Below are 27,282 nucleotides of genomic sequence, written 5' to 3'. Positions count from 1 at the left end.
CTTTGGCAATCCCACCCACCGTTGAACTTAGTGCATTTTGACTATGTGTGATTTTGGCTTTAGGCACCATCCTTAGACCATGTATGTTTACCTACTGTATAAAAATCAATGGAGTTGCACCCATACTCGAAATATTATGTACACTTCTGGGTTGGCGCATGCCAATAAGAATACTGCAGAACCGGGAAAGGTGTACTGTGGAAGAAAAGTGGCTGGAGGCACTTTCCCCCAAGGAAACGTTGCCGCATTTCGGGCGTTTTGATGAGCTTTGCAGAACTGACCAAATTGACATATACCGTATTTTTTGCTCTATAAGACTCACTTTTTCCCTCCTAATAAGTAAGGGGAAACGGAGCGAATGCAGGCTGCGCAGCTATCCCAGAAGCCAGAACAGCAAGAGGGATTGCTGCTTTCACTGTGCAGCGATCCCTCTTGCTGTTCTGGCTTCTGAGATTCAGAATATTTTTTTTCTTGTTTTCCTCCTCCAAAAACTAGGTGCATATTGTGGTCTGGTGCGTCTTATAGAGCGAAAAATACGGTAAACTGCGGGACAAGGACAACTGTGACTTTAAGGTAAAATGGGAGCTTTTTACAAATTATTTAAAAAGACAACAAAATGAACTGGACTCCTTGGCAGGTTTTGAATAAACATACACAAATTTATTGGTTGATAACATCATAAGCAGATAAGGTAAGGATATATATAATTTTATAACATGCAGGGAATAATATGTACAGAGAAATCAGAGAGAGGAGCTGAGGGAAGTCCTAGGGGGGAGAGGGGATGGAGGAGTGGAAGGGGGGAAACTATGTTTGTGATTATACGGTGAAATATACTCAGAGTCGCAAAGTGATTTCATGCTCTTTATTCAGCTCATAGTGGTGAGGAGGAAATGGAAGTTTCCCCAAAGTATCTGCTTTATATACATAATTTACACAATGGGCTGCACGTGATTGGCTAATTCCGGAATTCTCTTGCAGGCCAATCAGGTTGTGGATTCACTTCCATCTGGAGCTGGATTGGGTGGTTGCTGCAGACCAATCATACTGCTGCATTGTTCTAGGACCAATCAGACTGCTGCATTCTGAATCCTATCGTTCTAGGACCAATCAGACTGCTGCTTTTTGGATCCTATTCAACTCAGGACATAACATACGGTTTGACAATTTGTTATGTTGAAATTGGTTAATAAAAACGTTTTTTGTAATAAAAAAAGAGAAAGCGGCGGGAGGAAGCCCGATAGGAATTTATAAGACAATATACAGCAGGGTGGAAAAGTTTTCCTCCCCTCCTTGTATCACTAGGGGGACATCCAGCAAAGATTCGGGACAGATAAACAAAAGTCCTTCGTCATAGCTAATCTGTGGAACTGCCTCCCACAGGAGGCAGTCATTGCCACCAAGTTGGAAGGCTGTTGAAAGAGGACTGGAGAAATCCGCTATCAAAGGCTACTAGCCACAGGGCTCGGCTCTGCCTCCAGAGTCAGAGGCAGCATCGCTTCTGAGTCCCAATGGCTGGAAGCTGCAAGAGGGGAGAGGGCTCTTGTGCTCGGATCCTGATCATGGGTTTCCTATGGTGGCAGCATACTGTTGTTGTTTAGTCGTGTCCGACTCTTCATGACCCCATGAACCAGAGCATGCCAGGCACTCCTGTCTTCCACTGCCTCCCGCAGTTTGGTCAAACTCATGCTGGTAGCTTCGAGAACACTGTCCAACCATCTCGTCCTCTTTCGTCCCCTTCTCCTTGTGCCCTCCATCTTTCCCAACATCAGGGTCTTTTCCAGGGAGTCTTCTCTTCTCATGAGGTGGCCAAAGTATTGGAGCCTCAGCTTCAGGATCTGTCCTTCCAGTGAGCACTCAGGGCTGATTTCCTTCAGAATGGAGAGATTTGATCTTCTTGCAATTCATGGGACTCTCAAGAGTCTCCTCCAGCACCATAATTCAAAAGCATCAATTCTTTGGCGATCAGCCTTCTTTATGGTCCAGCTCTCACTTCCATACATCACTACTGGCAAAACCAGAGCTTTAACTATACGGACCTTTGTTGGCAAGGTGATGTCTCTGCTTTTTAAGATGCTGCCTAGGTTTGTCATTGCTTTTCTCCCAAGAAGCAGGCGTCTTTTAATTTCATGGCTGCTGTCACCATCTGCAGCGATCATGGAGCCCAAGAAAGTAAAATCTCCCACTGCCTCCATTTTTTCCCCTTCTATTTGCCAGGAGGTGATGGGCCCAGCGGCCATGATCTTCGTTTTTTTGATGTTGAACTTCAGACCATATTTTGCGCTCTCCTCTTTCAACCTCATTAAAAGGTTCTTTAATTCCTCCTCACTTTCTGCCGTCAAGGTTGTGTCATCTGCATATCTGAGGTTGTTGATATTTCTTCTGGCAATCTTAATTCCTGCATGGGAAATACCTGTTGCTTGTGTTTCAGGACCAGAAGCGGGTTATGGGGCTTGCAAACTACCCATGGAGGCAATGCTGGTCCCCCTTTGGCCCTGATCCAGCAGCCAAATTCTTCCAGATGTTCTTCTGTCAAACACTGAGCCTGGCAGAAGAGTGGTTGCCATCTGCACCATCCATTGAAAGCCCCTGGCTTCCCTTCCTAATCCTCTCTCTCTCTTTCTCTTTTGCATTTAATTATATTTCTCGATACTTGTCGAAAGGTATACAAAAGTTCATACCCAATACAAAGTATCATTTTTTTATATAATACACTGAAATAAAAGGGATGTCTAATCTGAAAGGGAATTTGTCTATAATCCTTTTAAAGCCGTCTAGGAGATTGGCGGCCTGATGCACGCCACCCAAATTTCTGAGCGGTCCGAGATTCCAGGGGTGATGGACCTTGAGGCGCTCCAGGTGTTGCTGAACTACAACTCCCATCAGCCCCAGCACTAAAAGGACCATGACTAGGAACAGACTCAGGTGAAATCTACACATACCGTATTGACCCGAATATAAGCCGCACTCCCCCTCCCCCCAATTTGGGCCGTGAAAAGTTAAAGTATGGCTTATATTCGCAGCCTTCCCCAGAAGCAGCGTGGGGCAGAGCTGTGTTGCTTGGCCGCCACTCCCAAGCCTCCCCCAGTTGCCTTAGGAAGGGGGAAGGGGGGAGGCCGCCGGCAAAGCGGCACAGCTCCGCCCCCCCCACCCCGAGAGCAACCAAGCAGCATGGCACCGGCTTGGGGAGGTTGTGCTGGGAATGCCAGCAGGCAATAGTGCCAGGAGGCGGGCCACACCCACAAGCAAGCCTTGAATTTTAAAGGTGCAGCTTATTTGCAGGTGTGTCTTATATTCGGGCCAATGCGGTATAAGCTGTGAAAATCCTTCTTTAAAAAAATGCTTTTTTTTAAAAAAAAAAAATACATTGAATTTGCCATTAGCTCACCAGAGCCATGTAGTGTCACATTTGTATAATGCACTTAAAACGTTGTATTTGCAGCTGTATAGCTGAGTCCATGGATGGCTTTAAATTAGGGTCAAGACCAGCTATGCTCTATCTCAGGGGTCAGCAAACTTTTTCAGCAGGGGGCCGGTCCACTGTCCCTCAGACCTTGTGGGGGGCCAGACTATTGGGGGGGGGGATGAACGAATTCCTATGCCCCAGAAATAACCCAGAGGTGTATTTTAAATAAAAGGACACATTCTACTCATGTAAAAACATGCTGATTCCCGGACCATCCATGGGCCAGATTGAGAAGGCGATTGGCCGGATCCGGCCCCCGATCCTTAGTTTGCCTACCCAAGCTCCACTGTCAGACAGCAACAGACCTCCTAGTGTCCCTATTTTCCATTTACAGAAGCTGCCCTGGTTTCTGATTTGATCCCAGAATGTCCTGCTTTTCCTTGTTGTTGTTTAGTCATTTAGTCACGTCCGACTCTTCATGACCGCATGGACCAGAGCACACCAGGCACTCTTGTCTTCCACTGCCTCCCGCAGTTTGGTCAAACTCATGCTAGTAGCTTCAAGAACACTGTCCAACCATCTCGTCCTCTGTTGTCCCCTTCTCCTTGTGCCCTCCATCTTTCCCAGCAGCAGGGTCTTTTCCAGGGAGTCTTCTCTTCTCATGAGGTGGCCAAAGTATTGGAGCCTCAGCTTCAGGATCTGTCCTTCCAGTGAGCACTCAGGGCTGATTTCCTTCAGAATGGAGAGGTTTGATCTTCTTGCAGTCCATGGGACTCTCAAGAGTCTCCTCCAGCACCAGAATTCAAAGCATCAATTCTTCAGCGATCAGCCTTCTTTATGGTCCAGCTCTCACTTCAGAGAAGCTATGAGCTATGCCGTGCAGGGCCACCCAAGATGGACAAGTCATAGTGGAGAGTTTTGACCAAACGTGATCCACCTGGAGCAGGAACCAGCAAGCCACTCCAGTATCCCTGCCAAGAAAACTCTGTGGACAAAGACAACAGGCTTTTCCTTAGGACATCCCAATTATTATTATTATTATTATTATTATTATTATTATTAATCACCTTTGTTTACTGCCCTAGACCCTCAGGGTAGTTCACAACACTACATTGCAATATACAGTGGTGCCTCGCAAGACGAAAAGAATCCGTTCAGCGAGTCTCTTCGTCTAGCGGTTTTTTCGTCTTGCGAAGCAAGCCGATTAGCGGATTAGCGGATTAGCACTATTAGCGGCTTAGCAAAAGGGGGGGGGGAGCGGAAAAAAATCGCAAGACTCGCAAGACGTTTTCGTCTTGCGAAGCAAGCCCATAGGGAAATTCGTCTTGTGAAGCGCCTCAAAAACGGAAAACCCTTTCGTCTAGCGGGTTTTTCGTCTTGCGAGGCATTCGTCTTGCGGGGCACCACTGTAATTTGTTCGTTCATTTTGGACTTTGCTTCAGGGGAAAAAATCACTTGGCAAAAAAAGATCCTTGGCTGAACGGCTGAATGGGGCTGTTTTGCAGCTGTATATTGGGCCTTCATCTCACGTGTTTAAAATTAACAACTGCACCCGTCTCTTCTTGTATAGAAAATATACCTAGTTTTCAGTCACGTCATGCCTTTTCAAGTCCTTCCTGACTTAGCTATTGCTGTTCGACGCAGCTTTAAAAAATAGTGATTCATTCATTCATTCATGTAATATAAAGCAGACCTGATATAATTTTTTCCGCTGATCACTTTCGGTCTCTATTTTCACCCTACCTGGTTTGACTGTTCTTTCTTGGTTTTACTTTACATCCCTTTCATTAAAAACCCAATAAAAGTTATTGCAAAGAAACAAAAATCGCTTCGGCCCTAATAGGTGCGCGAGGTGCTGCTTTCACTTTCTGTTTCTGTACACGTGCAAGTTCCCTTCCCACCATCTGCTCTCACCTGCCCTGGATCTCTCGCGATCCCAGCTGGAGAGCTTTCCCTCGGACCGGATGGCTCAGCCGCTACAGGAGCAACGCGCTCAACGGCCACTAGAGGGCAATAGAGCAGCGCGTTTCCGCGCCCGCCCAGCCAGAGGAGGACGTTCGGTGCCTTGAGGAGTGACAAGCCGAGGCGCCAGTAGCCGGCGTCGAGAGGCGGGCGCAACTCTGGGCGGGATTCTTCCTCGATGTCCGAGGTCCCTTGGACCAATAAGCGCCGCCGGGTCGAGCTTCCCGTCTCGGATTGGGTGCTCCACGCCCCCTCGCCCGCCCACACACTCGAGGAGAGGGAGGGGCGGGGCTTGTAGCGTTAGGGGAGGAGCCATCGCTCTGACTGACGGCGAGCGTGGCTTCCGAGGGAGCCCGGGGAGGTGACTGACGTCGCCACGAGCCAATAGCGGCGCGGGAGCGGTTGAGCGGGCGGCCAATGGGAGAGCGGCGAGGAGGCGGCTTTCGCTGGAGACGGCAGTTGAGGTGGGGGCGGCGCGCAGGTAAGTTGGCTTTTTTGGGGGGGGGCTCCGTCCCCTATTTAAACCCCCGAAGACACCTCATTCCTGCCTCCCTCAAACCAGTAACCCCTCTCCTAGTCTCCTCATAGCCGCCTCCCCCCATTAATGCTAATTAACCCCAGGCAATTAGCGCTAATTAACGACCCCCCCCCGCAATTAAGACCATAAGAAGACTTCTGCCTCAGAGTCCAAACAGGAGCCCCTCTTAAGCCTAATAACCGTCTCCCCACCCCCCCATTAATGCTAATTAACCATATGCAATTAAGACTAATTAATACTAATTAAAGCCCCTATTAAGGACGTGAGAAGACCATAGCAGTCAACGTTTCCCTTTTTTAAAGGGAAATTCCCTTATTCCGAATAGGATTCCTCGCAAGGAAAGGGAAAAGTTGACAGCTATGCCTCAGACCCCAAACAATAGCCCCTCCCACAATGAATGCTAATTTTTTGCTAATTAGCGCCCATTAAAAGCTTAAGAATCCTGAATCCGACCCCAAACAGTAGCCCTGCCCACAGTTGATGCTAATTAATGCCCTCCCTATTAAGACCATAGGAATATAATAATAATAATAATAATAATAATAATAATAATAATAATAATAATTTATTATTTATACCCCGCCCATCTGGCTGGGCCTCCCCAGCCACTCTGGGCGGCTTCCATAGAAACCAAAAATACAATAAAATATCACAAGTTAAAAACTTCCCTGAACAGGGCTGCCTTAAGATGTCTTCTGAATGTCAGGTAGTTGTTTATCGCTTTGACATCTGGTGGGAGGGCGTTCCACATGGCAGGCACCACCACCAAGAAGGTCCTCTGCCTGGTTCCCTGTAACTTGGCTTCTTGCAGGGAGGGAACCACCAGAAGGCCCTCGGCGCTGGACCTCAGCGTCCGGGCAGAATGATGGGGGTGGAGACGCTCCTTCAGTATACTGGACCGAGGCCGTTTAGGGCTTTAAAGGTCAACACCAACACTTTGAATTGTGCTCAGAAATGTACTGGGAGCCAATGTAGGTCTTTCAAGACCGGTGTTATGTGGTCTCAGCGGCCGCCCCCAGTCACCAGTCTAGCTGCCACAATCTGGATTAGTTGTAGTTTCCAAGTCACCCTCCCTATTAAGACCATAGGAATATAATAATAATAATAATAATAATTTATTATTTGTACCCCGCCCATCTGGCCAGGTTTCCCCAGCCATTCTGCGCGGCTTCCATAGAAACCAAAAACACAATAAAATATCACACGTTAAAAACTTCCCTGAACAGGGCTGCCTTCAGATGTCTTCTGAATGTCAGGTAGTTGTTTTTCTCTTTGACATCTGCTGGGAGGGCGTTCCACAGGGCGGGCGCCACCACCGAGAAGGCCCTCTGCCTGGTTCCCTGTAGCCTCACTTCTCGCAATGAGGGAACCGCCAGAAGGCCCTCGGCGCTGGACCTCAGCATCCGGGCAGAATGATGGGGGTGGAGACGCTCCTTCAGGTATACTGGAAGGCTGCTTTCTCGGACTCCAGTCACTCCCAATATTGCCTCCTGCCATTAATGCCAAGCATCTCCTGCCCTTAAGGATAATTATTCCCCTCCTTGTCACTGCTAAATGCTAATTGAAGTCCCCACCCCCAGTTAAAAATATATGGATAGCCTGGCTGGGTCAGGCAAAAGGCCGGTCAAATCCAGCTTCGTGCTATCAGAGGGGCCACCCAGGCCTCGGACATGGGGAACCTGCAGGGATAAATTGATGCTAATTAATCCACCATTATGCTCATTATCACAGTTTCCCTATCCCTGTTGCAGATCCTCTGGGTGGAGCTTTTCAGTCCCTTGCTGCCATTATTTAGATTTGCATCCCATTTCCCCTCCCACTTGTCTCTCCTTATTTTGCTATGTTTTCCCAATCTCACTGAATCCAGCACTGTCCCTCCATCAGTCTGGTCAGTCGTGGCCACACTGGCCCATGAGACAAATTCAGGAAAATGGCATTAAGTGACTCCTGGACACTATGGGGGAGACAAAAAAATTAACAGTTCTCAGTTACTGGCCATTCTCTCCTGGCAGAAACATTTTTCTTAATTCTGAACCTGTGGGGTGGGAGAAACCATCGTCCAAGGGAAATCTGATGTGTGTGTCTGTGTGTGATTTTGTGATTGCTTCACACCCTGCTGATAAACTTCCCTGCTCTTGTTACAGATAGGTAGCCGTGTTGGTCTGCCATAGTCAAAACAAAATAAAAAAATTCCTTCCAGTAGCACCTTAAAGACCAACTAAGTTAGTTCTTGGTATGAGCTTTCGTGTGCATGCACACTTCTTCAGATACCTATCTGAAGAAATATCTGAAGAAGTGTGCATGCACACGAAAGCTCATACCAAGAACTAACTTAGTTGGTCTTTAAGGTGCTACTGGAAGGAATTTTTTTATTTTGTATGCCCTGCTCTTGTTTCCCCCCACATAGACAATTACGCGTGGAAGGCTGCTGTTCAAGGCTGCCCACTGGTCGCAACATGGCCAAGCTGCACGGGCTGCAAGCGGACTATGTTTTCCGTGGCGTTGAGCACATCGTCCGGATGTCGGTGGACGGGAACCTTCTGGAAGTCGAAGTGGAGGACCGGCTCACCACAGACCAGTGGCGGGGGGAGTTTGATGCTGCTTGTGAGTAATGAATCTGACACTGAGGAAGCTGTGCTGATGTGAACAGCTTGGGAGGGGGAAGAGGTGCAAAATGCATTTTTAAAAAGCCCAGCTACACTGTGCTGCTAATGGGAAACCAAACACCGCCTTTCTCTGCTTTGACTATCTGGCACATGCAGAGATGAGCCAGCTGCCCTCTGCAGTTGCCCTTCTGGCTCTGCTTTGTCCCTGCTGGGCGCTTGAAGCCCCGTGTCTTTAAGAGAGTGCCATCCATGCCAAAATCAGCATCTCTCATGTTTTCCCTTTTCTTCCAGTCATTGAAGACCTCACTCACAAGACTGGGAATTTCAAGCAGTTTGGGATCTTCTGCAGCATGCTAGAGTCGGCCCTTTCTCAGGTGAGGCTCAGTTTGGCTTTGGGGCAGCCACGGAAAAGTCTATGGAAATGTGTCTCGGGCAGAGTTCCTCAGGCTTCTTGAGCATTGCCACTTTCCTAAGCTTCCTCTCCCTTTGGTCCCTTCACCCCTGCCACCAGCCAACCATTCCACAGGTGGGCATCTGGGAGATTTCTTCGTCTATAGTCCTCTCCTGGGTGTGAACACGGCAGATAAAAGCCTCAATCTTTAAAAAACAAACAGAAACACACATTAATATCAGGTCGGTAGCCGTGTTGGTCTGCCGTAGTTGAAACAAAACAAAACAAAAATAAATAAAAAATACCTTCTAGTAGCACGGTAAAGGTAAAGGAACCCCTGACCATTAGGTCCAGTCGTGACCGACTCTGGGGTTGCAGCGCTCATCTCGCTTTATTGGCCGAGGGAGCCGGCGTACAGCTTCTGGATCATGTAGCCAGCATGACTAAGCTGCTTCTGGCGAACCAGAGCAGCGCACAGAAACGCCGTTTACCTTCCCGCCAGAGCGGTACCTATTTATCTACTTGCACTTTGACGTGCTTTCAAACTGCTAGGTTGGCAGGAGCAGGGACTGAGCAACGGGAGCTCACCCCGTCACAGGGATTCGAACCGCCAACCTTCTGATCGGCAAGTCCTAGGCTCTGTGGTTTAACCCACAGTGCCATCCGCGTCCCTTAGTAGCACGTTAGAGACCAACTAAGCTAGTTATTGGTATGAGCTTTCGCGTGCATTCACACTTCTTCGTATGTGAAGAAGCGTACACGAAAGCTCATACCAATAACTAACTTAGTTGGTCTCTAACGTGCTACTGGAAGGTATTTTATTTATTTTGTTTTGTTTCGACACATTAATAAGTAAATAATGGGGGGACGTCAATCTAATGTGGCTGTTGCTGATGGGAGTTGTAGTCTGAAACATATGGCAGGCACCAGGTTTGAGAAGGGACCTCCAGAATGCCAGGCCTCCTTTATATGTTTCATCTCCCCCCCCCCCGCCGCTTTGACGAGTTACAGTGTTTCTACAACAGTGTTTCCCAACCTTGTGCCTCCAGCTGTTTTTGGACTACAATTCCCATCATCCCTTGCCACTGGTCTTGCTAGTCAGGGATGATGGGAGTTGTAGTTCAAAAACAGCTGGAGGCCCAAGGTTGGGAAACACTGTTCTACAACATGCCCTGCCAGTGTCCTGCATCTTAAATCCTGCCACCGTGGTCCCCTTTCTGTCTTGAATTCCTGTCCTTCCCTCGTCTGAGAGTCGCTTCCTCCAGGATAAGGACTGGCTGTGTAAACGGTCCTTGATGTAGTTCTGATTGTGTGGGCTTTTTCCCTACAGAGCAGCGAGTCGGTCACTCTGGACCTCCTCACTTACACAGACCTGGAGTTGTTGAGGAACAGGAAGATTGGAGTGGGTCCCCGCCACACGGCGGCTGCCAAAAACTCCCCACTGAGCTCCAAGCGCTACCTCATCTTGATCTACTCGGTGGAATTTGACAGGTGAAAATAGAATCCCGATTGCATGACCCACAGGGAGCCTTGGGGTGACAAGGGGGCTTGGGGAAACGAAGGGCAGCTCATTTGTAGCTAAATATTCACCCAAAGGCCCCATAGCCTTTGGCTATGGAGGTGCAATGGAGACAGGTAAACCTGGCCTTTCTGGAAGACCCAAGTATCTCGTAAGAGCTGTGGGGCTACCAGAGAGACTGCATAACCTTATAACCTGGAGGGAAGCAGCTAATGAAACCAGTCCTTCCCTTTGCTGTGTGGGAGGAAGGAGGAGGCGGAAGACCAGGGTGCTTTGCATTCCTCCTTTTTGCTTCGAAAACAGCAAACAATGAGCCGGGAGCAAAGGCCCTTCTTATCTCTTAGCCCAGGACTGTCCAGGGAGCTGCCCCCCTTTTCCCAAAGCCAGAAGAGAGGGGAAGATAAAGGACCACAGCCATCTTTGCCAAGCTGGGGCCTTCCAGACGCTTTGGACTACACCCACCTGGGGCTTATGGGAATTGTAGTTCAAAGCGGCTAGAAGGCCTCAGCTTGGCAAAGGCTGAACTGCAGGGATATGCAGAGGAATAAGCATTCAATATTGGTAGCAGTTGGGACACGGGTGGCGCTGTGGGTTAAACCACAGAGCCTAGGACTTGCCGATCAGAAGGTCGGCGGTTCGAATCCCCGCAGTGGTGTGAGCTCCCATTGCTCGGTCCCAGCTCCTGCCAACCTAGCAGTTCGAAAACACGTCAAATTTCTAGTAGATAAATAGGTACCGCTCCGGCGGGAAGGTAAACGGCGTTTCCGTGCGCTGCTCTGGTTCGCCAGAAGCGGCTTAGTCATGCTGGCCACATGACCCGGAAGCTGTACGCCGGCTCCCTCAGCCAATAAAGCGAGGTGAGCGCCGCAACCCCAAAGTCGGTCACGACTGGACCTAGTGGTCAGGGGTCCCTTTACCTTTACCTTATTGGTAGCAGTTACAGGGAACTGCTTTCCCTTTTTGTGAGTTGGTTTTGGCTGTCTCTTCTGGACAGGGAGGCAGGAAGTCCCAGGGGTTGCTAGCTTATCCCCTCTTGGGAGGGGGCCTCTGCCCTCCTAGTCAAACAGAGTGTCTGACTGGCCTGTTAAGCACCAGAAGCAACCCCTTGACATTTGCTCCTGTCTGCGGCGAGGTGCAGTGCAGGGGGTCACGACTTGTGGTTGTGTTTCCTTGTTTCCCGGCAGGATTCATTACCCGCTCCCCCTCCCTTACATGGGCAAGCCGGATCCTGTCGTGCTGCAGAAGGTGATCCGGGAGCTCAAGGAGGAGTTGGCCCTGCTGAAGGCAAAGCCAAGCAAGGATTTCAGAGATGCTGAGATCCGCCGGCTTCGTGACGAGTGAGTGGGGGAGGCGGGGGGGTGTAACTTGAGCTATATCAGGCAGCTGCTCTCTGCAGGAGACATCAATGCGGCCTTCTGAATTTGCTGTTCCGGCATTTAGGAACCAGGATATCTGTGGCACCAGGAAATGGGGGTTTGAAGTGCTTCTTGGAACTGCTGGGTTCTTTCCCAGGTACCAGGGAGAGTTGGAGGTGTTGGGATTTTGTAGGGAGGGAGAGATATTCAAGGCATAGCTGTCAACATTTCCCTTTTTTTAACGGAAATTCCCTTATTCTGAATAGGATTCCTTGCAAGAAAAGAGAAAAGTTGACAGCTATGACTCAAGAACTGCATTTCCCATCTTTGGGAGCTATTTGTGATCACGGGCACGTAAATGCTTCTTTGGAGTCGGTTTTCCTCCTCAAAGTATTGTTCTGACCTGACTGATCCCTACTGATTTAAAATACAACCCTTAAATCTACCACGTTGATCTGTTGCTTCCCTATAAAAACGTTCAAGACAGCTTACAAAGAGCAAACAATCCAAATTAAGTCTAAATTCCTCGGCCCGAAAATCCAAACAAGGTCAAGTATTGAAGTGGCAGTGAAGCAAACTCTGCACCATCTCATGGGTTTGAGAAGGAGGCTCACTGTGCAAGGAAATGGTGCAACAGGTCTGCCCTATTACAGTGGTGCCCCGCAAGACGAATGCCTCGCAAGACGAAAAACCCGCTAGACGAAAGGGTTTTCCGTTTTGGAGGTGCTTCGCAAGACAAATTTCCCTATGGGCTTGCTTCGCAAGACGAAAATGTCTTACACGAGTTTTTCCGACTGCCCCCCCCCTTTTTCTAAGCCGCTTATCCGCTAAAAGCCGCTAATCCGCTAAGACGCTAATGGGCTTGCTTCGCAAGACGAAAAAACTGCTAGACGAAGAGACTCGCGGAACGGATTCTTTTCGTCTTGCGAGGCACCACTGTACCAGGAACCAGCAGGAGTCAGGAGAACTGTGACAGTTGTATTTATTTATGAACAGCAGATCAGCACTTCAGCATAGCAGCTAAGACTTGCTAGACAGGCAAAGCTAAGCTTCTCATTCATCCGTAGAGGGAACCACACCCAGCGAGAGGAGCTTTTATTACAGTTCTGGCGTGTCTCCTTAAAAGACACGCCAGACATTTTACAATATCAGTCAGGAAATGCAGTGCAGCAGGAGTGCAGCTGCTCTTTCCTTGAATTAATGATGATGATTAATTCAGTTTATATGCCGCCCTTTATCGAAAGATCCCAGAGTAGTGTGTACAACATTAAAATCACATTAAAGGTAAAGGTAAAGGTACCCCTGCCCGTACGGGCCAGTCTTGACAGACTCTGGGGTTGTGCGCCCATCTCACTCAAGAGGCCGGGGGCCAGCGCTGTCCGGAGACACTTCCGGGTCACGTGGCCAGCGTGACATCGCTGCTCTGGCGAGCCAGAGCCGCACACGGAAACGCCGTTTACTTTCCCGCTGGTAAGCGGTCCCTATTTATCTACTTGCACCTGGAGGTGCTTTCGAACTGCTAGGTTGGCAGGCGCTGGGACCGAGCAGCGGGAGCGCACCCCGCCGCAGGGATTCGAACCGCCGACCTTTCGATCGGCAAGTCCTAGGCGCTGAGGCTTTAACCCACAGCGCCACCTGCGTCCCTGAAAATCACATTACAGAACATCAATAATAAAAAGTATACTGACACGTAAAATAGTCATCATAATAACAGTCCTCTGCCCCACACTTTAGATTATTTAATAGCCATAGGCCTGGGAAAAGAGGAGTGTTTTTTTGCCAGACGTCTAAAGACAAAAGTGGCTTTGCAAACCCACCTTTTAGCGCTTAAACAACCTTTTGCAAACCTCAGGTGCAGGAAAGCTCAGGTCTCAAGGCTTCCACGGAAGAGATTCTCTCTCGGCTGCCGCTGATCCTTTCCCCGACGCTCCCTTTTTCAGGCTCCAGCACACCTTGGAGGAGAAACAGTCAGTGGAGACAGTCTTGCTGGGCCTTCAGGAGGAGCTGAAGCTCACCAACAAGAGCAGCGCCTTGAAGGAGGTCAAGATCCTCAAGAAGGTCGTGCAGAGCCTCGAGGAGGAGCTGACCAAGGAGAGAGCAAAGCACCAGCGGATCGCTAACAAGCGCCTGCAGGAGAGCCGGCAGCTTGCCGACGAGGTGGGCTGGGCCTTAATAATAATAATAATAATAATAATTTTTATTTATACCCCGCCCTCCCCAGCCAAGGCCGGGCTCAGGGTGGCTAACAAGCAATAATAAAAACAAGTTGAATGATTACAACTTAAAAACAAAATTAAAATACAACATTAAAATATTGAAACATTAAAATATTAAAATGTAGCCTCATCGCAGGAGGAGAAAGGAAAAGAAAAAAGAAAGAGAGGGAGGGAGGGAATCAAATTGGCTCCAAGCCAAAGGCCAGGTGGAACAACTCTGTCTTACAGGCCCTGTGGAAAGAAATCAGATCCTGCAGGGCCCTGGTCTCATGAGGCAGAGCGTTCCACTGGGCCAGAGCCAGAGTTGAAAAGGCCCTGGCACTGGTTGAAGCTAATCTGACTTCCTTAGGGCCCGGGACCACTAGGGTGTTGCTATTTATGGACCTTAAGGCTCTCCGTGGGGCATACTGGGAGAGGCAGTCCTGTAGGTATGAGGGTCCTAGGCCGTGAAGGGCTTTAAAGGTCAAAAGCAGCACCTTAAATCTGACCCTGTACTCCACCGGGAGCCAGTGCAGCTGGAAAAGCACTGGGTGAATATGCACCCATGGCAGTGACCCCGTGAGGAGCCTCGCTGCAGCATTCTGCACCCGCTGGAGTTTCTGGGACAGCTTCAAGGGCAGCCCTGCATAGAGCGAATTACAGTAGTCAAGCCTGGAGATGACCATCGCATGGATCACTGTGGCCAGGTCGGGGCGGGAAAGGTAAGGGACCAACTTACAGGATCCTCGTTCCACTGGGCGGGTTGGGGAGAGGGCTATATCAGGCTGCTGAAAGGAGAGAGACCTCAGTGCGGAAGCGCTTGTCCAAGCTCAGCTCTGCTACTGAAAACAAATCCTTAGGCATGGAATGTGCTCAGAGGCACCTCCTGGTCTTTAATTCCCACTGCGTCCTTTCCACTTCATTTTGGGGGTCCGAGGTAGGAAAACGCCAAAGATTGAATAAGCCTGGAATCTGCCCACCCTTGGTGGAAAGAGCAAGGCTCTTCTCTGCCCTCCGACAAGAGCTGTGGGACTGGTGGGTGAGGAGAGAGGGAGGGATGGCCAGCCTTCCTCCAAGACTAGGAACCCCTAGAACCACCATCTCCTTCATTTCATTCACTTTTAATTTGAATACAGTGGTGCCTCGCAAGACGAAAAGAATCCGTTCCGCGATTCTCTTCGTCTAGCGGTTTTTTCGTCTTGTGAAGCAAGCCCATTGACGGCTTAGCGGCTTTTAGCGGATAAGCGGCTTAGCGGCTTTTAGCGGATAAGCGGCTTAGCGGCTTAGAAAAAGAGGGGGGAAAGGAAGAAAACCCCGCAGGAACTCGCAAGACATTTCCGTCTTGCGAAGCAAGCCCATAGGAAATTCGTTTTGCGAAGCACCTCCAAAACGGAAAACTCTTTCGTCTAGCGAGTTTTCCGTCTTGCGAGGCATTCGTCTTGCGGGGCACCACTGTACTGCCTTTCTATATTACTCTGCAAGGCGGTTTATGACAAAACATGCAACAAAGATCACACACCTTAGAACATGGGTAGGCAAACTAAGGCCCGGGGGCCGGATCCGGCCCAATCTCCTTCTCAATCTGGTCTGCGGACGGTCCAGGAATCAGCGTGTTTTTACATGAGCAGAATGTGTCCTTTTACTTAAAATGTATCTCTGGGTTATTTGTGGAGCATAGGAATTTGTTCATTCCCCCCCCCCAAAAAAAAAAAATATAATTGCTGACCCCTGCCTTAGAATAATCAAATTCAATACAGTGGTACCTCACGTTACAAACTTAATTCATTCCGGAGGTCCATTCTTAACCTGAGGCGTGCTTTCACTAATGGGGCCTCCCATTGCCACTGTGCGCCGGCACACAATTTCTGTTCTCATCCTGGGGCAAAATTCTCAACCCGAGGTACTACTTCCGGGTTAGTGGAGTTTGTAACCCAAAGTGTTTGTAACCGAGCTACCACTATTCAGCAAAGTCATAATAAAAACATAACTTTAAACAACTTGCAGCAAGTAAGGTAACATTCAATAATCCATTGGAACGTAATAGTACATGATAGCATTACTCTCAAATTATCAGTAAATAATAATTAAACAGAAATTCACTCTTAGCAGTTACAGTGGTTTCTCGGTTTTCGAACGCGCCTCAAAAGTCAAACAAGAAAAGTGGCTTCTGTTTTGAGGCTTCCGCTTTCAGTTTTCAGACGTTTTGGAACTCGGAACGGATTTCCGGAACAGATTATATTCGAAAACCGAGGTACCACTGTACAATAAATAATTGCTAAACTATAATCAACAAAAATTGCAAGTCACAATGCATAAAATGTGAAATGATCACATTCTGCAAATATCCACCCTGGACCCCTAGGTACCGATTCTGCTTTAATATCCGCCCCCCCCCCCCCATTATTCAGCCTGAGCCTTAACACAAGGCCCAAAAAGAGATCTTTCTGCCCACTGCAGCTGGCGGAGATGAAAGCGACAGAGAGGAGCCTCCGGATTCGCGTGAAGAACCTGACCAACGAGCTGGCCTTGTACAAGAAAGGGTGAGCACTCCTGACCCCTCGGCCGCTCTGCTTTGCTGTCAAAGGCAGCGGTTTCTATGCCAAACACAAACCCACCCCTCTAGCTGCAGGCGTTCCTTTCTCTCCCCTCCCCAGGCGCTTCACCCCTTCCGGACCATCTCCCCAGAACCACCCCGCGCCCCCTCGCAATTTTGCGCACCCCACCCTGTCCCGAGGCAGCACCAAGAAGAGAGACGTCCGCCGCTCCACCTCGGAGGAGCGCTCGAACTCCCGGGAGCGCAGCGGCGCCTGGGGGCCTAGCCGGCAGAGGTCCACCTCCAGGGAGGGGCGCAGCGGGAGCCAGGGCCGCCTCCCTCGACAATCCCCGTCTCCTACAGGTGAGAGAGGTGGGTCACCCTCACCATGCACCCCCCATTCCCTGGCACCAGGCGTGCCTGGCGCAGTGGCTGCTGGGAAGGAGAAGCCTCCTTTGAAGGGGGTGTGCTGGGCACAGAAAGGAGCAGGCCACATTATGCGCTCCCTGCCTGCCTCTGAGTTACCAACAGATCCAAACTCCTCTTCTTCTTCTTCTCAAGGTGCCAGGCAAGTAAAGCCGCCTTTTTCAGCACATGTTTTGTTTTATCTGCTAGATCTGAGGGGGAGGGCCGGAGTCAAGTATTGCAGCTCGCGAAACTACTCTTCTGACACCGCATCTCTTGCTTCTGAGATACCGCATTTTTCGCTCTATAAGACGCACTTTTCCCCTCCTAAAAAGTAAAGGGAAATGTGTGTGTGTGTCTTATGGAGCGAATGCAGGCTGCGCGGGCTATCCCAGAAGCCAGAACAGCAAGAGGGAGCGCTGTGCAGCTCTCTCTCTCTGGCTGTTCTGGCTTAGCCGCTTGAAGCCTCCGCCGGGGAGCCGGGAGCCTTCATCCCGCTGCCCTGCGGAGGCTTCACGCAGCTATCCCTGGCTTTTGCGGGAGGTGCGGCTCTGTCCCTTCCCCCACCTCCCAGAAAAGCCCCCAAGAGCCGCGCTCCCTTTAAAGAGTGCACGGCTCTTGTGGGAGGTCGGGGGAAACCCGGGAGGTTTGCTTTCTCCGAAGCCAGGAGAGCAAGCGGGATCGGTGCGCACCAATCCCGCTTGGTCTCCTGGCTTCAGGGATAGCCTTGCAAAGCCGCCTGAGCAAAGAGGGAGGAGCGCTCCCTCTTCGTTCAGGAGACTTCTTATTTCTTGTTTTCCTCCCCTAAAAACTAGGTGTGTCGTGGTCGGGTGCGTCTTATAGAGTGAAAAATACGGTACTCTACATGTTAGAAGAGCCTAAGCCCAGGGATAGCTCAGTTGGTAGAGTGTGCGACTCTTGATCTCAAGGTTGTGGGTTTAAGCCCTACCTTGGGCAAAAAAATCCTGCATTGCAAAGCATGGACTAGATGACCCGTGTGGTCCCTTCCAACTCTCTGTGAATTTATGATCAGGTCAAAGACTCGTCTAATCCAGCACTTTGTCCTCATGGTGGCCAGCCCAGGAGCAGAGCAGAGCGCGCTCCCATCAGGGTTCCCCAGTACAGTGGGGCCCGCAAGACGAACGCCTCGCAAGACAGAAAACCCGCTAGACGAAAGGGTTTTCTGTTATGGAGGCACTTTGCAAAACGAATTTCCCTATGGGCTTGCTTCGCAAGACGAAAATGTCTTGCGAGTTCCTGCGGGGTTTCCCCCCCCCCTTTTCCTAAGCCCTAAGCCGCTTATCAGCTGATCCGCTAAAAGCCGCTAAACCGCTAATAGCGCTAAGCCGCTAATGGGCTTGCTTCGCAAGACGAAAAAACCGCTATACGAAGAGCCTCACGGAACGGATTAATTTCGTCTTGCGAGGCACGCACTGGGAACTTCTGCCCTGTAAACAGACCAGGTCCCTTCTGCTCCGCAGGACAGAACGGCCAATAAGGTGCCCTTCCTGCTTGACCACCCTCTTTCCATCTCCTTCCCTGTAGGACCCCGGGCACCACGCTTTGACCCCACTGCCTTTGTGAAGGCCAAGGAGAGGAAGCAGAAGGAAGCGGAGCAGAAAAAGTGAGTCACTCGCCTGCAGGGTCTGCCACTCCCCCAACCCCGGCGGCTGCAGGATCCAGGCAAGGGCGAACGGCGCTGTTTGGGCTAATTTGTCCTGTCTCCCTCCAGAGAGCGATGCCTGCGGCGGGGGATGGGAGACACCCCGCCCAGCGGTTGGTGCCACCGCCTGCAGTCCAGGGGCCCATCGGCTTTCAGCACCAGCGGTCTCGGGAAAAGCCGGGGCAGGAGTTCTTCAGGTGCGTCTCGCTGGGACCTTGCTCCCTGTTTCGTGTGCCGCGCAAATGACGCACGCAGCAGCATGGAGGCTCCAGGCGTCGGGTCCCTGCCTCGAGGAGCTTCCAAAACCTCAGTTGGAGGTGGAGAGGGAAGTGGGCAGGCGTACGTGGGGGGAACAGGCAATCGATTTCGCATATTTTCATACTAGGCTGGGTTACAGGGCAGAATGGGAACTAGGGGGTTGCGGCAAAGGCTTCACTTTAAGGTGGGACATGGGTGAAGTAAGGTTCTCCGGAAGGAGAGAATGTTCCGGGAAGCTGTTTCTATGCTTTGGCACATCTGTGTGATGGTCCGAGAGAGAGGCTGAGAGCTGGGAAGAGGAAGGCAGTTGCAGTCTGTTCCTCAGGCAGCTGGGCACCCAGGAGTGGGGGTGCAGGCCGATCCAAGAGCTCTGGGAAAGCCAAAGTCTCCAAGAGGTGTTTGTGCTCTGAGGCGAAGTCCAACAGCGAAGGGCATTGTTCTGCAGAGGCTCTGGAATGCAAGGTCAGCCACCTGCTAGGAAGGCAGATAAGGGGAGACGCTGGTGGCTTCATACCTTTCCGGTGGCTTTCCCTTGGTTGACCTTGCTGACCTCCTCAGCGTGAACTGCGCCTGATTCACTTGGGCCAGCCACTTGAGCTTTCTGGCATCTTTCCCGTGCTAAAAGCACACGCAGCTTCTTTGCAGCGTCTCTCGGTCAAACGTGAAACCAACTCTCACAGACAAAGACAGACAAAGCCTGTGACTTACGGCCCTGCGTTAGACCCCTCCCAGATACAGGACACCTAGGAGTTTTAACCCTGTAAACTCCAAACTCCACAGAGCAGGTGGGACTGCAAGGGAGAAAACGCCAGGGGTCCTTCGGTTAGAGAGAGCCAGGGGTGCTGCACCAGTGAGAGTGTCAGACCAGGACCTGGGAGAGACCAGGGTTCAAGTCCCCCCCCCCCATATTGAATCTCGCCGGGTGACACTGGCCCAGTCACTGCCTCTCAACCTCATCTGCCTCACAGCGTTGTTGTGGGGATAAAACGGATCTAGGCGGAGAACGATGTACGCCACCTTAAGCTCTTTGTGTGTGGGGGGAGGAAGCTGGGCTATAAACAATGGAGCAGGGGACCTTTGTACAACTTAGGAGTAGATCTGAAGAGGGGGTAGGGACTAGGAACTTGTGCTGGAACTGGGAGCATACAGGAAGCCCGTGGAGCGTACAGGAAGCAGGGTGATCATAGGATTAGAGCAACAGGAGGTTGCCAGCTAGATTGGAGGCAATTAAAGGTGAGACAAGGGAAGGCCAGAGAAGAGGGGATTGCAGGAGTCTACCGGAGAAAGGCAGAGGGCCCAGGCCAGAGTTTTTTGAGCCTTCCAAGTCCTTTCTGCGGCTGCTTCCCGAATTCAGCAAACTGGCTTGTGAGCTCTCCTCTTCGATGCCTGGCTGGTGCTAAAGGAATACAGCTCAAGCAAAAGTGACAGTGTGTGGAGATGCTTGTTTGTTTGGGGAAATTAGCTTTTTACTTGGTTCTGAACATTCCCCGCACCCCTGTACATGCAAACCTGCCTTATTTCCGCCAATGCCATCCATACCTGCCCTGCCCTCTTTCTGCACGTGCTCACAACAGTTTGAAATCGCAATAAATATTTTGAAATATAAAATAGCAGTTGAAAAAAGAATACATGAGTTGGAGCTGACGTGCAGAGATGTTTCCGTCCATTCTCCTCTTGCTTTGTTAGTCCTAACGGGAAATTCACTTTCCTCACCATCGCTTCCCCCCGTCTCTCCTGCCTCCTCTCTGCTCCTTCATTGTCCGCAGTGCACAGCCCGTCCTGCATCAGGTTCTCTTTGCCTCCCATCTTGCCCTTACAACAGCTGTGTTCTCTTGCTGTCTGCTTTGCCCTGAACCTTGGAAATGTCTGTGAACATCCCGTGACATTATAGCAGGCTTCACAGTAGATCAGCAAGGAGAGATTCTCGTAGGTGCTTCAGTTAACGGTATTTATAGTTTGCTTTTTTTCCCCATTACGCCTGGTTTATATGTTCCGAGAGCCACTTTACACAGACACGTTGCAGCGTTTGGGTGACTTTGCCTGTGCAAAACGGTCTTCGCCTGACCTGATCTCACCCTACGCTCTTTTCCTGCAGTGGAAAGCTTCCGCAGCCGGCGCTCATCCGCAAGCTCAGGGAGCGAACTGGACGATTACTCTGAGCCTGCTGCCCCAAGGTAAGGAAGGTGGTGTCCGGCCTGGTTGTTGTCCTCTTCAGATCACCACACAAACGCTTCTTGTTCTTTTATAAAACTTTTTATTGCGAATTAACAAAACAATCTTATAAACGGTTCTTAAATATTATTCCTCAGAGTCACTTCTTTCAGATACCTTTTGAGCTCTGCTTCTCCGTGACCAGCCACTCTCAAAATGTCGAACGGCCCTTCCCTTTGTTTTCCCCGCTCTTTTTTCTAACCTCCTGGCTAGAGCTGGCCTGTATCTCCCCTCCTCCGAATCTGAGCTAGAACTTAACCCTTGCCTTTCCTGGGAACAGCCGGTCCCTCCCTGTTGTTCCTCCTGTTCTCTTCTATTAGATTCATTGCTCTCCTTCCCCCCTTGGGGAATGCTTTCTCCCTCTGAGAAACTGGAAGCTTCTAACTCTTCCCTGACAGGGGGAGGCCCAGCCTGATGCAAAGCAGTCTACCTTGTAGGCTGTGCTGGAATGCCCAGCCGCTTCCTGCCAAAACCCCACACTTAACTTTAAAAAGCAAGTTTCCAGTCCTTATGGGAGCAGAAGCGAATCTGATAAAGCTGCGGCAAAAATTCCCATTGCCAAGCAAGTCACACATCCCGCTTCTCACAAGGAAGGTCAGGACTAGGAACCCAGGGCAGCTGTCTGCCAGCTCCATCTGGTACACAGGCTGAGACCCTACCTACTTGCAGACTGTCTCGCCAGAGTGGTGCATGCTCTGGTTATCTCCCGCTTGGACTACTGCAATGCACTCTACGTGGGGCTACCTTTAAAGGTGACCTGGAAAGTACAATTAATCCAGAATGCGGTAGCTAGACTGGTGACTGGGAGTAGCCACTGGGACCATATAACTCTGGTCCTGGAAGACCTACATTGGCTCCCAGTACGTTTCCAAGCACAATTCAAAGTGTTGGTGCTGACCTTTAAAGCCCTGAACAGCCTCGGTCCAGTATACCCGAAGGTGCATCTCCACCTCCATTGTTCAGCCCAGACACTGAGGTCCAGCTACTAGGGCCTTCTGGCTGTTCCCTCCCTGCAAGAAGTAAGGTTACAGGGAACCAAGCTGTGGGCCTTCTCAGTAGTGGCACCCGCCCTGTGGAACTCCCTCCCACCAGATGTCAAGGAAATAAACAACTACAGTATCTGATGTTTAGAATATATTTTTTTATTGGCTTTGCCTGGCTCGGACACAGAGTTTGGGGTTGGGACATGATTGCAATGGGAGCATTCTTAGCCTGATCTGGCCTGATGGGTTGTGTATGTTTTCCCTTAGGGGGAGGAAGCGAGCAGTGAGGGGCAGGAAGCCTCTGAGTTCCTCGTCCTGGAATGGCAGCACCACGGTAAGCAGCCAGCTGCGTCGAGGTTCCTCTTTGGCAGAAAAGTGCTGGGCAAACTGAGCTCGCCATCTGCCGAGACTCCTGGGCACTGGGGGCGGCTCTTCCATTTCCTTTAGCTATCAGAGGTGAACTGACCAGTGCCACTCGTTCTCCCTGCAGATTCCCCACACGGATGGTGGCCACAGGAAGCACCTGGCCAGCACGCCTAGCACAGGCCTGCGAGCGGACAAAGGTAAATCTCCCGGGGTCTCCAGTGGCCTCTTGAGCTGAGGCGGCACAGAGACTGGCGTGGGTTGACCTCACTGGGTACACAGTGAAGTGTAATCTCCTCTTGAGAGCCAGTGCGACGTAGCAGTTGAGAGTGTCAGGTGACCAGGATCCAACCCTTCTCTCGGCCGTGAAGAGTGACCTTGGGCCAGTCCCTGGCTCTCGTCCTAACTTACCTCACAGGGTGGTTGTGAGAATCAAATAGGAGAACCATGTACAGTGGTACCTCAGGTTACATACGCTTCAGGTTACAGACGCTTCAGGTGACAGACTCCGCTAACCCAGAAATAGTGCTTCAGGTTAAGAACTTTGCTTCAGGAGGAGAACAGAAATCGTGCTCTGGCGGTGCGGCGGCAGCGGGAGGCCCCATTAGCTAAAGTGGTGCTTCAGGTTAAGAACAGTTTCAGGTTAAGAACGGACCTCGGGAATGAATTAAGTACTTAACCCGAAGTACCACTGTACAGTGGTACCTCTGGATGCGAACGGGATCCGTTCCGGAGCCCCGTTCGCATCCTGAAGCGAACGCAAACTGTGTCTGCGCGGGTTGCAATTTGCCGCTTCCGCGCATGCGCGTGACGTTCATTTGGAGTGCGCAAGCGGCAAAACCCGGAAGTAACGCGCTCCGTTACTTCCTGGTCGCCACGGAGCGCAACCCGAAAATGCTCAGCCTGAAGCTACTTTAACTGAGGTATGACTGTACGCTAGTGTTTTCCAACTGGGGGCCCCAGGATATTCCAAGGGGGCCACAGGTGAAAAATGCATAAATGAGAGGCCACAGCATGAGGCTAGGGGGCTACAGAGGGAAGTGAGAAGTGAAGGGGGGGAAATATTTTTTAAAAATACATCTTGATTGGCTATCTGCTTGGCCAATCACAAGCAGCTAAGGGGGCTGCCCACCAGGGCCCAGCGCTCCTTTTTGCCCTGTGCGTTTTCCTGGGTGTTTTTTTCCGACGGGAGAGGGCGATTGCTGAGGCTCCCATTTTGACAAGTAGGGACCGTGATCTAGAAACCCCAGGTCAGGTAAGTTCGGTGGTGGACTGGCAATGGGTAGGGTTGGGTGAGATGGAGGTGCTTGTTGCTGCCACCAGTGCTGGGCCTGTTATTGCTTGCTTGCTTGCTTGTTTATTTATGCCAAGCCAGCCCATTGACTCATCTGCATTGTCCACGCTGGCTGGCAGCAGTGACTGTCCAGGGTTTCAGATAAGGGGCATTCCCAGCCCTCCCTGGAGATTTGACCTCGTTATTAATTGGGCTCTGCCTCCAAGCCATAGTTAGCCCTTCCTCATTAGGCCTTGCCCAGAAAGTTACGCCCCAACTGGAAGAAGTTTAAGGAATATTTGAAAAAAATACGTTCATATTTAAATTTTAGAATAGCTGTGGAAGTGGAGATAGGCTGTGGGGTTAGAAGTAGAAGATAATGTATTTCAAAATACAATTATTCGTAAGTGATAAAATGTGAAGTTTTTTATGGTTAAAGTAAGTGTGATTTTAAAAAATGGTTAAAAATCATGATATATGTAAACTGCTAAAGATGAAGTAAAATGAAAATCAGGTGGGACTTGGGGAAGCCCCCCTAACAATGTTTAGAAAAATTAGGATAAGACAAGAATTTGTTTGTATTGTTTGTTTTTCTGTTTGTGTTCTTTATTTGTGTTATAAAATGAATAAAAAAAATTGGGGGGGGGGGAATAAAGTTGCGCCCCAGTCTCCCAGTCCTCTCGCATGGCAGTAACCCAGTTGTCTTGTCCCACAGAGAACCTATACGACGAGCCATCGGCTGACCTCTCAGAGATTGACGCTCGGCTGCAGGCGCTGCAGGAATACATGAATAAACTTGAGACCAGAACGTAACCCCTGGAGTAGAACAAATTAAGAGGGCCGCTGGGCCAGAATACAGGGAGCCTTCTTCCCCCACCCACCCCGATTTGGAGTCCTCCTTTGGGCTTCTTTAGACAGAGGCATGGGCCTGAAAGAGATGGTGGTGGGAAGCATGGGTTTGTAAACATTCATGTACAGCAAGCACACACAAAAGTGGGTGCCTTGAGGGACTAGAAGCTTCAGAGCTTTTCCCCCCCTTGCTGCTCTGATGCTGGTTGATGTGTAGCTTGCTCGAGATACAGGGCACTGAACCCTTTAGCCTTACTTAGCCCTTTTGTACCCAATCTTGCCTTTAAAAACAGGAAAATGGAGCCCCCCTCGGCCATCAGATCATCCTTCTTTAAGACTCCCCTCCTAATTCCACCTGCTCTCTCGCCCCTTTAGTTCTGAGCCTTTAAAAAACCAGGGTGTGCAGCCTGAGATCAAAACCGGGCCCTCCCTCGCTCCTTGCTCTCAGGCAGGCCTAGACAAAGATAAGGCCTTCCCTCTTACAGAGTCGCTCCCTCTCCCTCCAGTTGCTTCAAGGCCCGTCTCAGGCCTAGAGGTGCTGGCTGCTTTGGGGACACAAATTCAGATCTCTTCCCGGGGGTGGGGAGAAGGGTAGGAATTTTTTGGGCTCAAAGGACTGGCCGAGTTGAGAGATCGCAGGCTTAGCCGGAAAATCTTTGAGCTGCCTGTGAAAGATCCTAGTAGGGAATAGTTCCACTCACCAGTTTTACTTCTCAGCTAGGCACCAAAGGGAAGCTGAACTGTCACAGCCACTGGTTTTAACATTTTCCTTTTAAAGAACTGCTTTTGCCCAGCCTGTTTAGACCTGGTATCTCTTCTGGGTTCAGATGGTGGTGTGTTAAAACAGCATCCTTGTTCCCTTGGCTGTGCAGCGGGGAGCCTGTTCCCAGTTGTGACATATCCTTTTGGCCTGTTTTGACTGCTCGCTTGAGCCAGGCTCCTTTGCAGGGGCAAATGCAGCTGGGTTGTGTCGGTCTACACTCTAGCAGTCTGGTTCGTAAACTTATGTGTGGTCTCTTCTAAACATTCCATGAAGTTCTCTTGACAGCTTTTAATGGATGGTGGTTGTCTGTTTTCCCTGTCTGCCTGTCTCCCAGTGTGTCTCTTGCTGTGTGCAGTGATCCTATTTTGTAAATAAACACTTCTTTTCTAACACACCGGTCTCCATCTGATCCACTGGTATCTTGTCACAGCTGTGTTCCCGTGCTAGTTTAAGAACTTAACAGATTGGACGCTCTGTCCCTGCTCCTGCCAGCCTAGCAGTTCGAAAGCATGTCAAAGTGCACGTAGATAAATAGGTACTGCTCCGGCAGGAAGGTAAACGGCGTTTCCCTGCGCTGCTCTGGGTCGCCAGAAGCGGCTTAGTCATGCTGGCCACATGACCCGGAAGCTGTACACCGGCTCCCTTGGCCAATAAAGCGAGATGAGCGCCACAACCCCAGAGTCGGTCACGACTGGACCTAATGGCCAGGAGTCCCTTTACCTTTAACAGATCGGACAAAACGTCTACCCAGCCCAGCCAGATCACTCTAGGAAATCCAAATCCAAACTCTCCAGTCACAGGCATGTTTGGGAAGCACAGCTCACATCTCCCAGGCATGGGAGAGCAAGCTGGTGGAGGGTGAAATGCACTTTGCACATGTTCAGAGGGAAATGCTCTGAAACTGCTTCCCCCAGGATCAAGCCCCAGCCTTCAAAATAGGTTTGTCCTCTTTCTGTTGCTGCATCAGCTGGCAAAGCGAGGGTTACAGAGCATCCGTTGTTCAAGAAGAGGAGGGGGGAATTGACAGAAAAGGCCAGTCTCTTGAAATTCAGGCTGCGTAATATATCTGAGGGCTGGAAGGAAGTGCAACACGGGAGGAACTTGGAAGTGGAAAGCGCTAGACCAGGACTTCTTCAATTTGAATCTAGCACCCCCGGTGCCTGCAGAAGTTCTCCTAGCCCAGGTAAGCTATATAATGATGACTGGATCCATTATTAAAAAACTTACTGCTGAGCGACTAAATCTGCACATCAACTCTTCGGCAATGCTGCTGTACGGATCCACCATCGCACTGTGCCACTGTGTGATGCCTGCCATTCCAACACGTTTTCTCTGCGTTTCTGTGATGGTGAGAACACTCAATGTCCTTTTCAAGCTCACAGACCTTGTCGTTTTCCTTCTTATTTTTAACAACAGCTCTACAGGGTCGGACAAAGTGGGTCTGCGTCTAGTCTAGCACGTCTGCAGGGCTTCTCAAGGCGGTCAGCTCAGATGCTTCCAGGAAGTCCTTTCCCAGCTGGCACCCCACCATCTGAATGAGTTGCCCCAGCCACTCTGGGCAGCTTTCAACATACATAATAATATAACAATACATTTTAAAACTTCCCTATACAGGGCTGCCTTCAGATGTCTTCTAAAGGTTGTAGTGTTACTTACTGTGGGAATGTTCAGGGATGCAGGAGAGGATATATTGTCTGATAATAGCCTTTCCAAGTTGTGTTAACAAGTTCACAATTTTAGCAGAGTATCATTCCCCTTTTTAAACTTGTAGCGGATGCGTTTGCTCACGCTCGCTAAAGCCTCTATAATAACTGTTCTGGTATTTTCCGCTTATTCCCTCTCAAAAGATAAGACACGACACAGTATTCTATAAAAGTATAAAAAGGTTTACTCACACATCATTCTGTTCACAATAGGATCCCAGATGGCAGACTTTGCTTAGAAAAATAACATATACCTGGACACTATCTCATAAGAAGACAGTCCCTTTGTCCTCTTGGCTGGAGCCA

The 27,282-nt window shown here is 50.1% G+C and overlaps 1 protein-coding gene and 1 long non-coding RNA gene across 3 annotated transcripts; one reads left to right on the top strand and one right to left on the bottom strand.

The window, feature by feature from the left end:
- The first annotated feature begins 5,807 nt into the window (after positions 1-5,807).
- CCDC61 (coiled-coil domain containing 61) lies at positions 5,808-25,665 on the top strand. Of its 2 annotated transcripts, XM_079985600.1 has the most exons (13): positions 8,322-8,510; positions 8,804-8,886; positions 10,234-10,394; positions 11,607-11,759; positions 13,718-13,934; positions 16,430-16,512; positions 16,627-16,868; positions 18,456-18,534; positions 18,643-18,770; positions 20,927-21,005; positions 22,293-22,359; positions 22,516-22,588; positions 24,377-25,665. In XM_079985600.1, exons 1-13 carry the CDS (start codon positions 8,363-8,365, stop codon positions 24,472-24,474), a joined length of 1,611 nt encoding a protein of 536 aa, XP_079841726.1. In that variant the 5' UTR covers positions 8,322-8,362; the 3' UTR covers positions 24,475-25,665. The 2 variants fall into 2 exon arrangements, with proteins under 2 accessions (XP_079841725.1, XP_079841726.1); XM_079985599.1 differs by lacking the exons at positions 22,293-22,359; positions 22,516-22,588; positions 24,377-25,665 and adding an exon at positions 5,808-5,849 and having other exon boundaries at positions 8,314-8,510; positions 20,927-21,024.
- LOC307221442 lies at positions 13,957-27,042 on the bottom strand. Its single transcript, XR_013841416.1, has 2 exons — positions 26,397-27,042; positions 13,957-14,519 (listed from the first exon to the last, which is right to left on the bottom strand). It is a non-coding gene; the product is annotated as an uncharacterized lncRNA (long non-coding RNA).
- Between the last annotated feature and the right edge of the window lie 240 nt (positions 27,043-27,282).

This window comes from Podarcis cretensis, assembly GCF_951804945.1.
Source record: "Podarcis cretensis genome assembly, chromosome: 8".
Taxonomy (NCBI): Eukaryota; Metazoa; Chordata; class Lepidosauria; order Squamata; family Lacertidae; genus Podarcis; species Podarcis cretensis.
The sequence above is the reverse complement of the archived record's forward strand: the minus strand, read 5'-3'. Positions and strand labels throughout refer to the sequence as shown.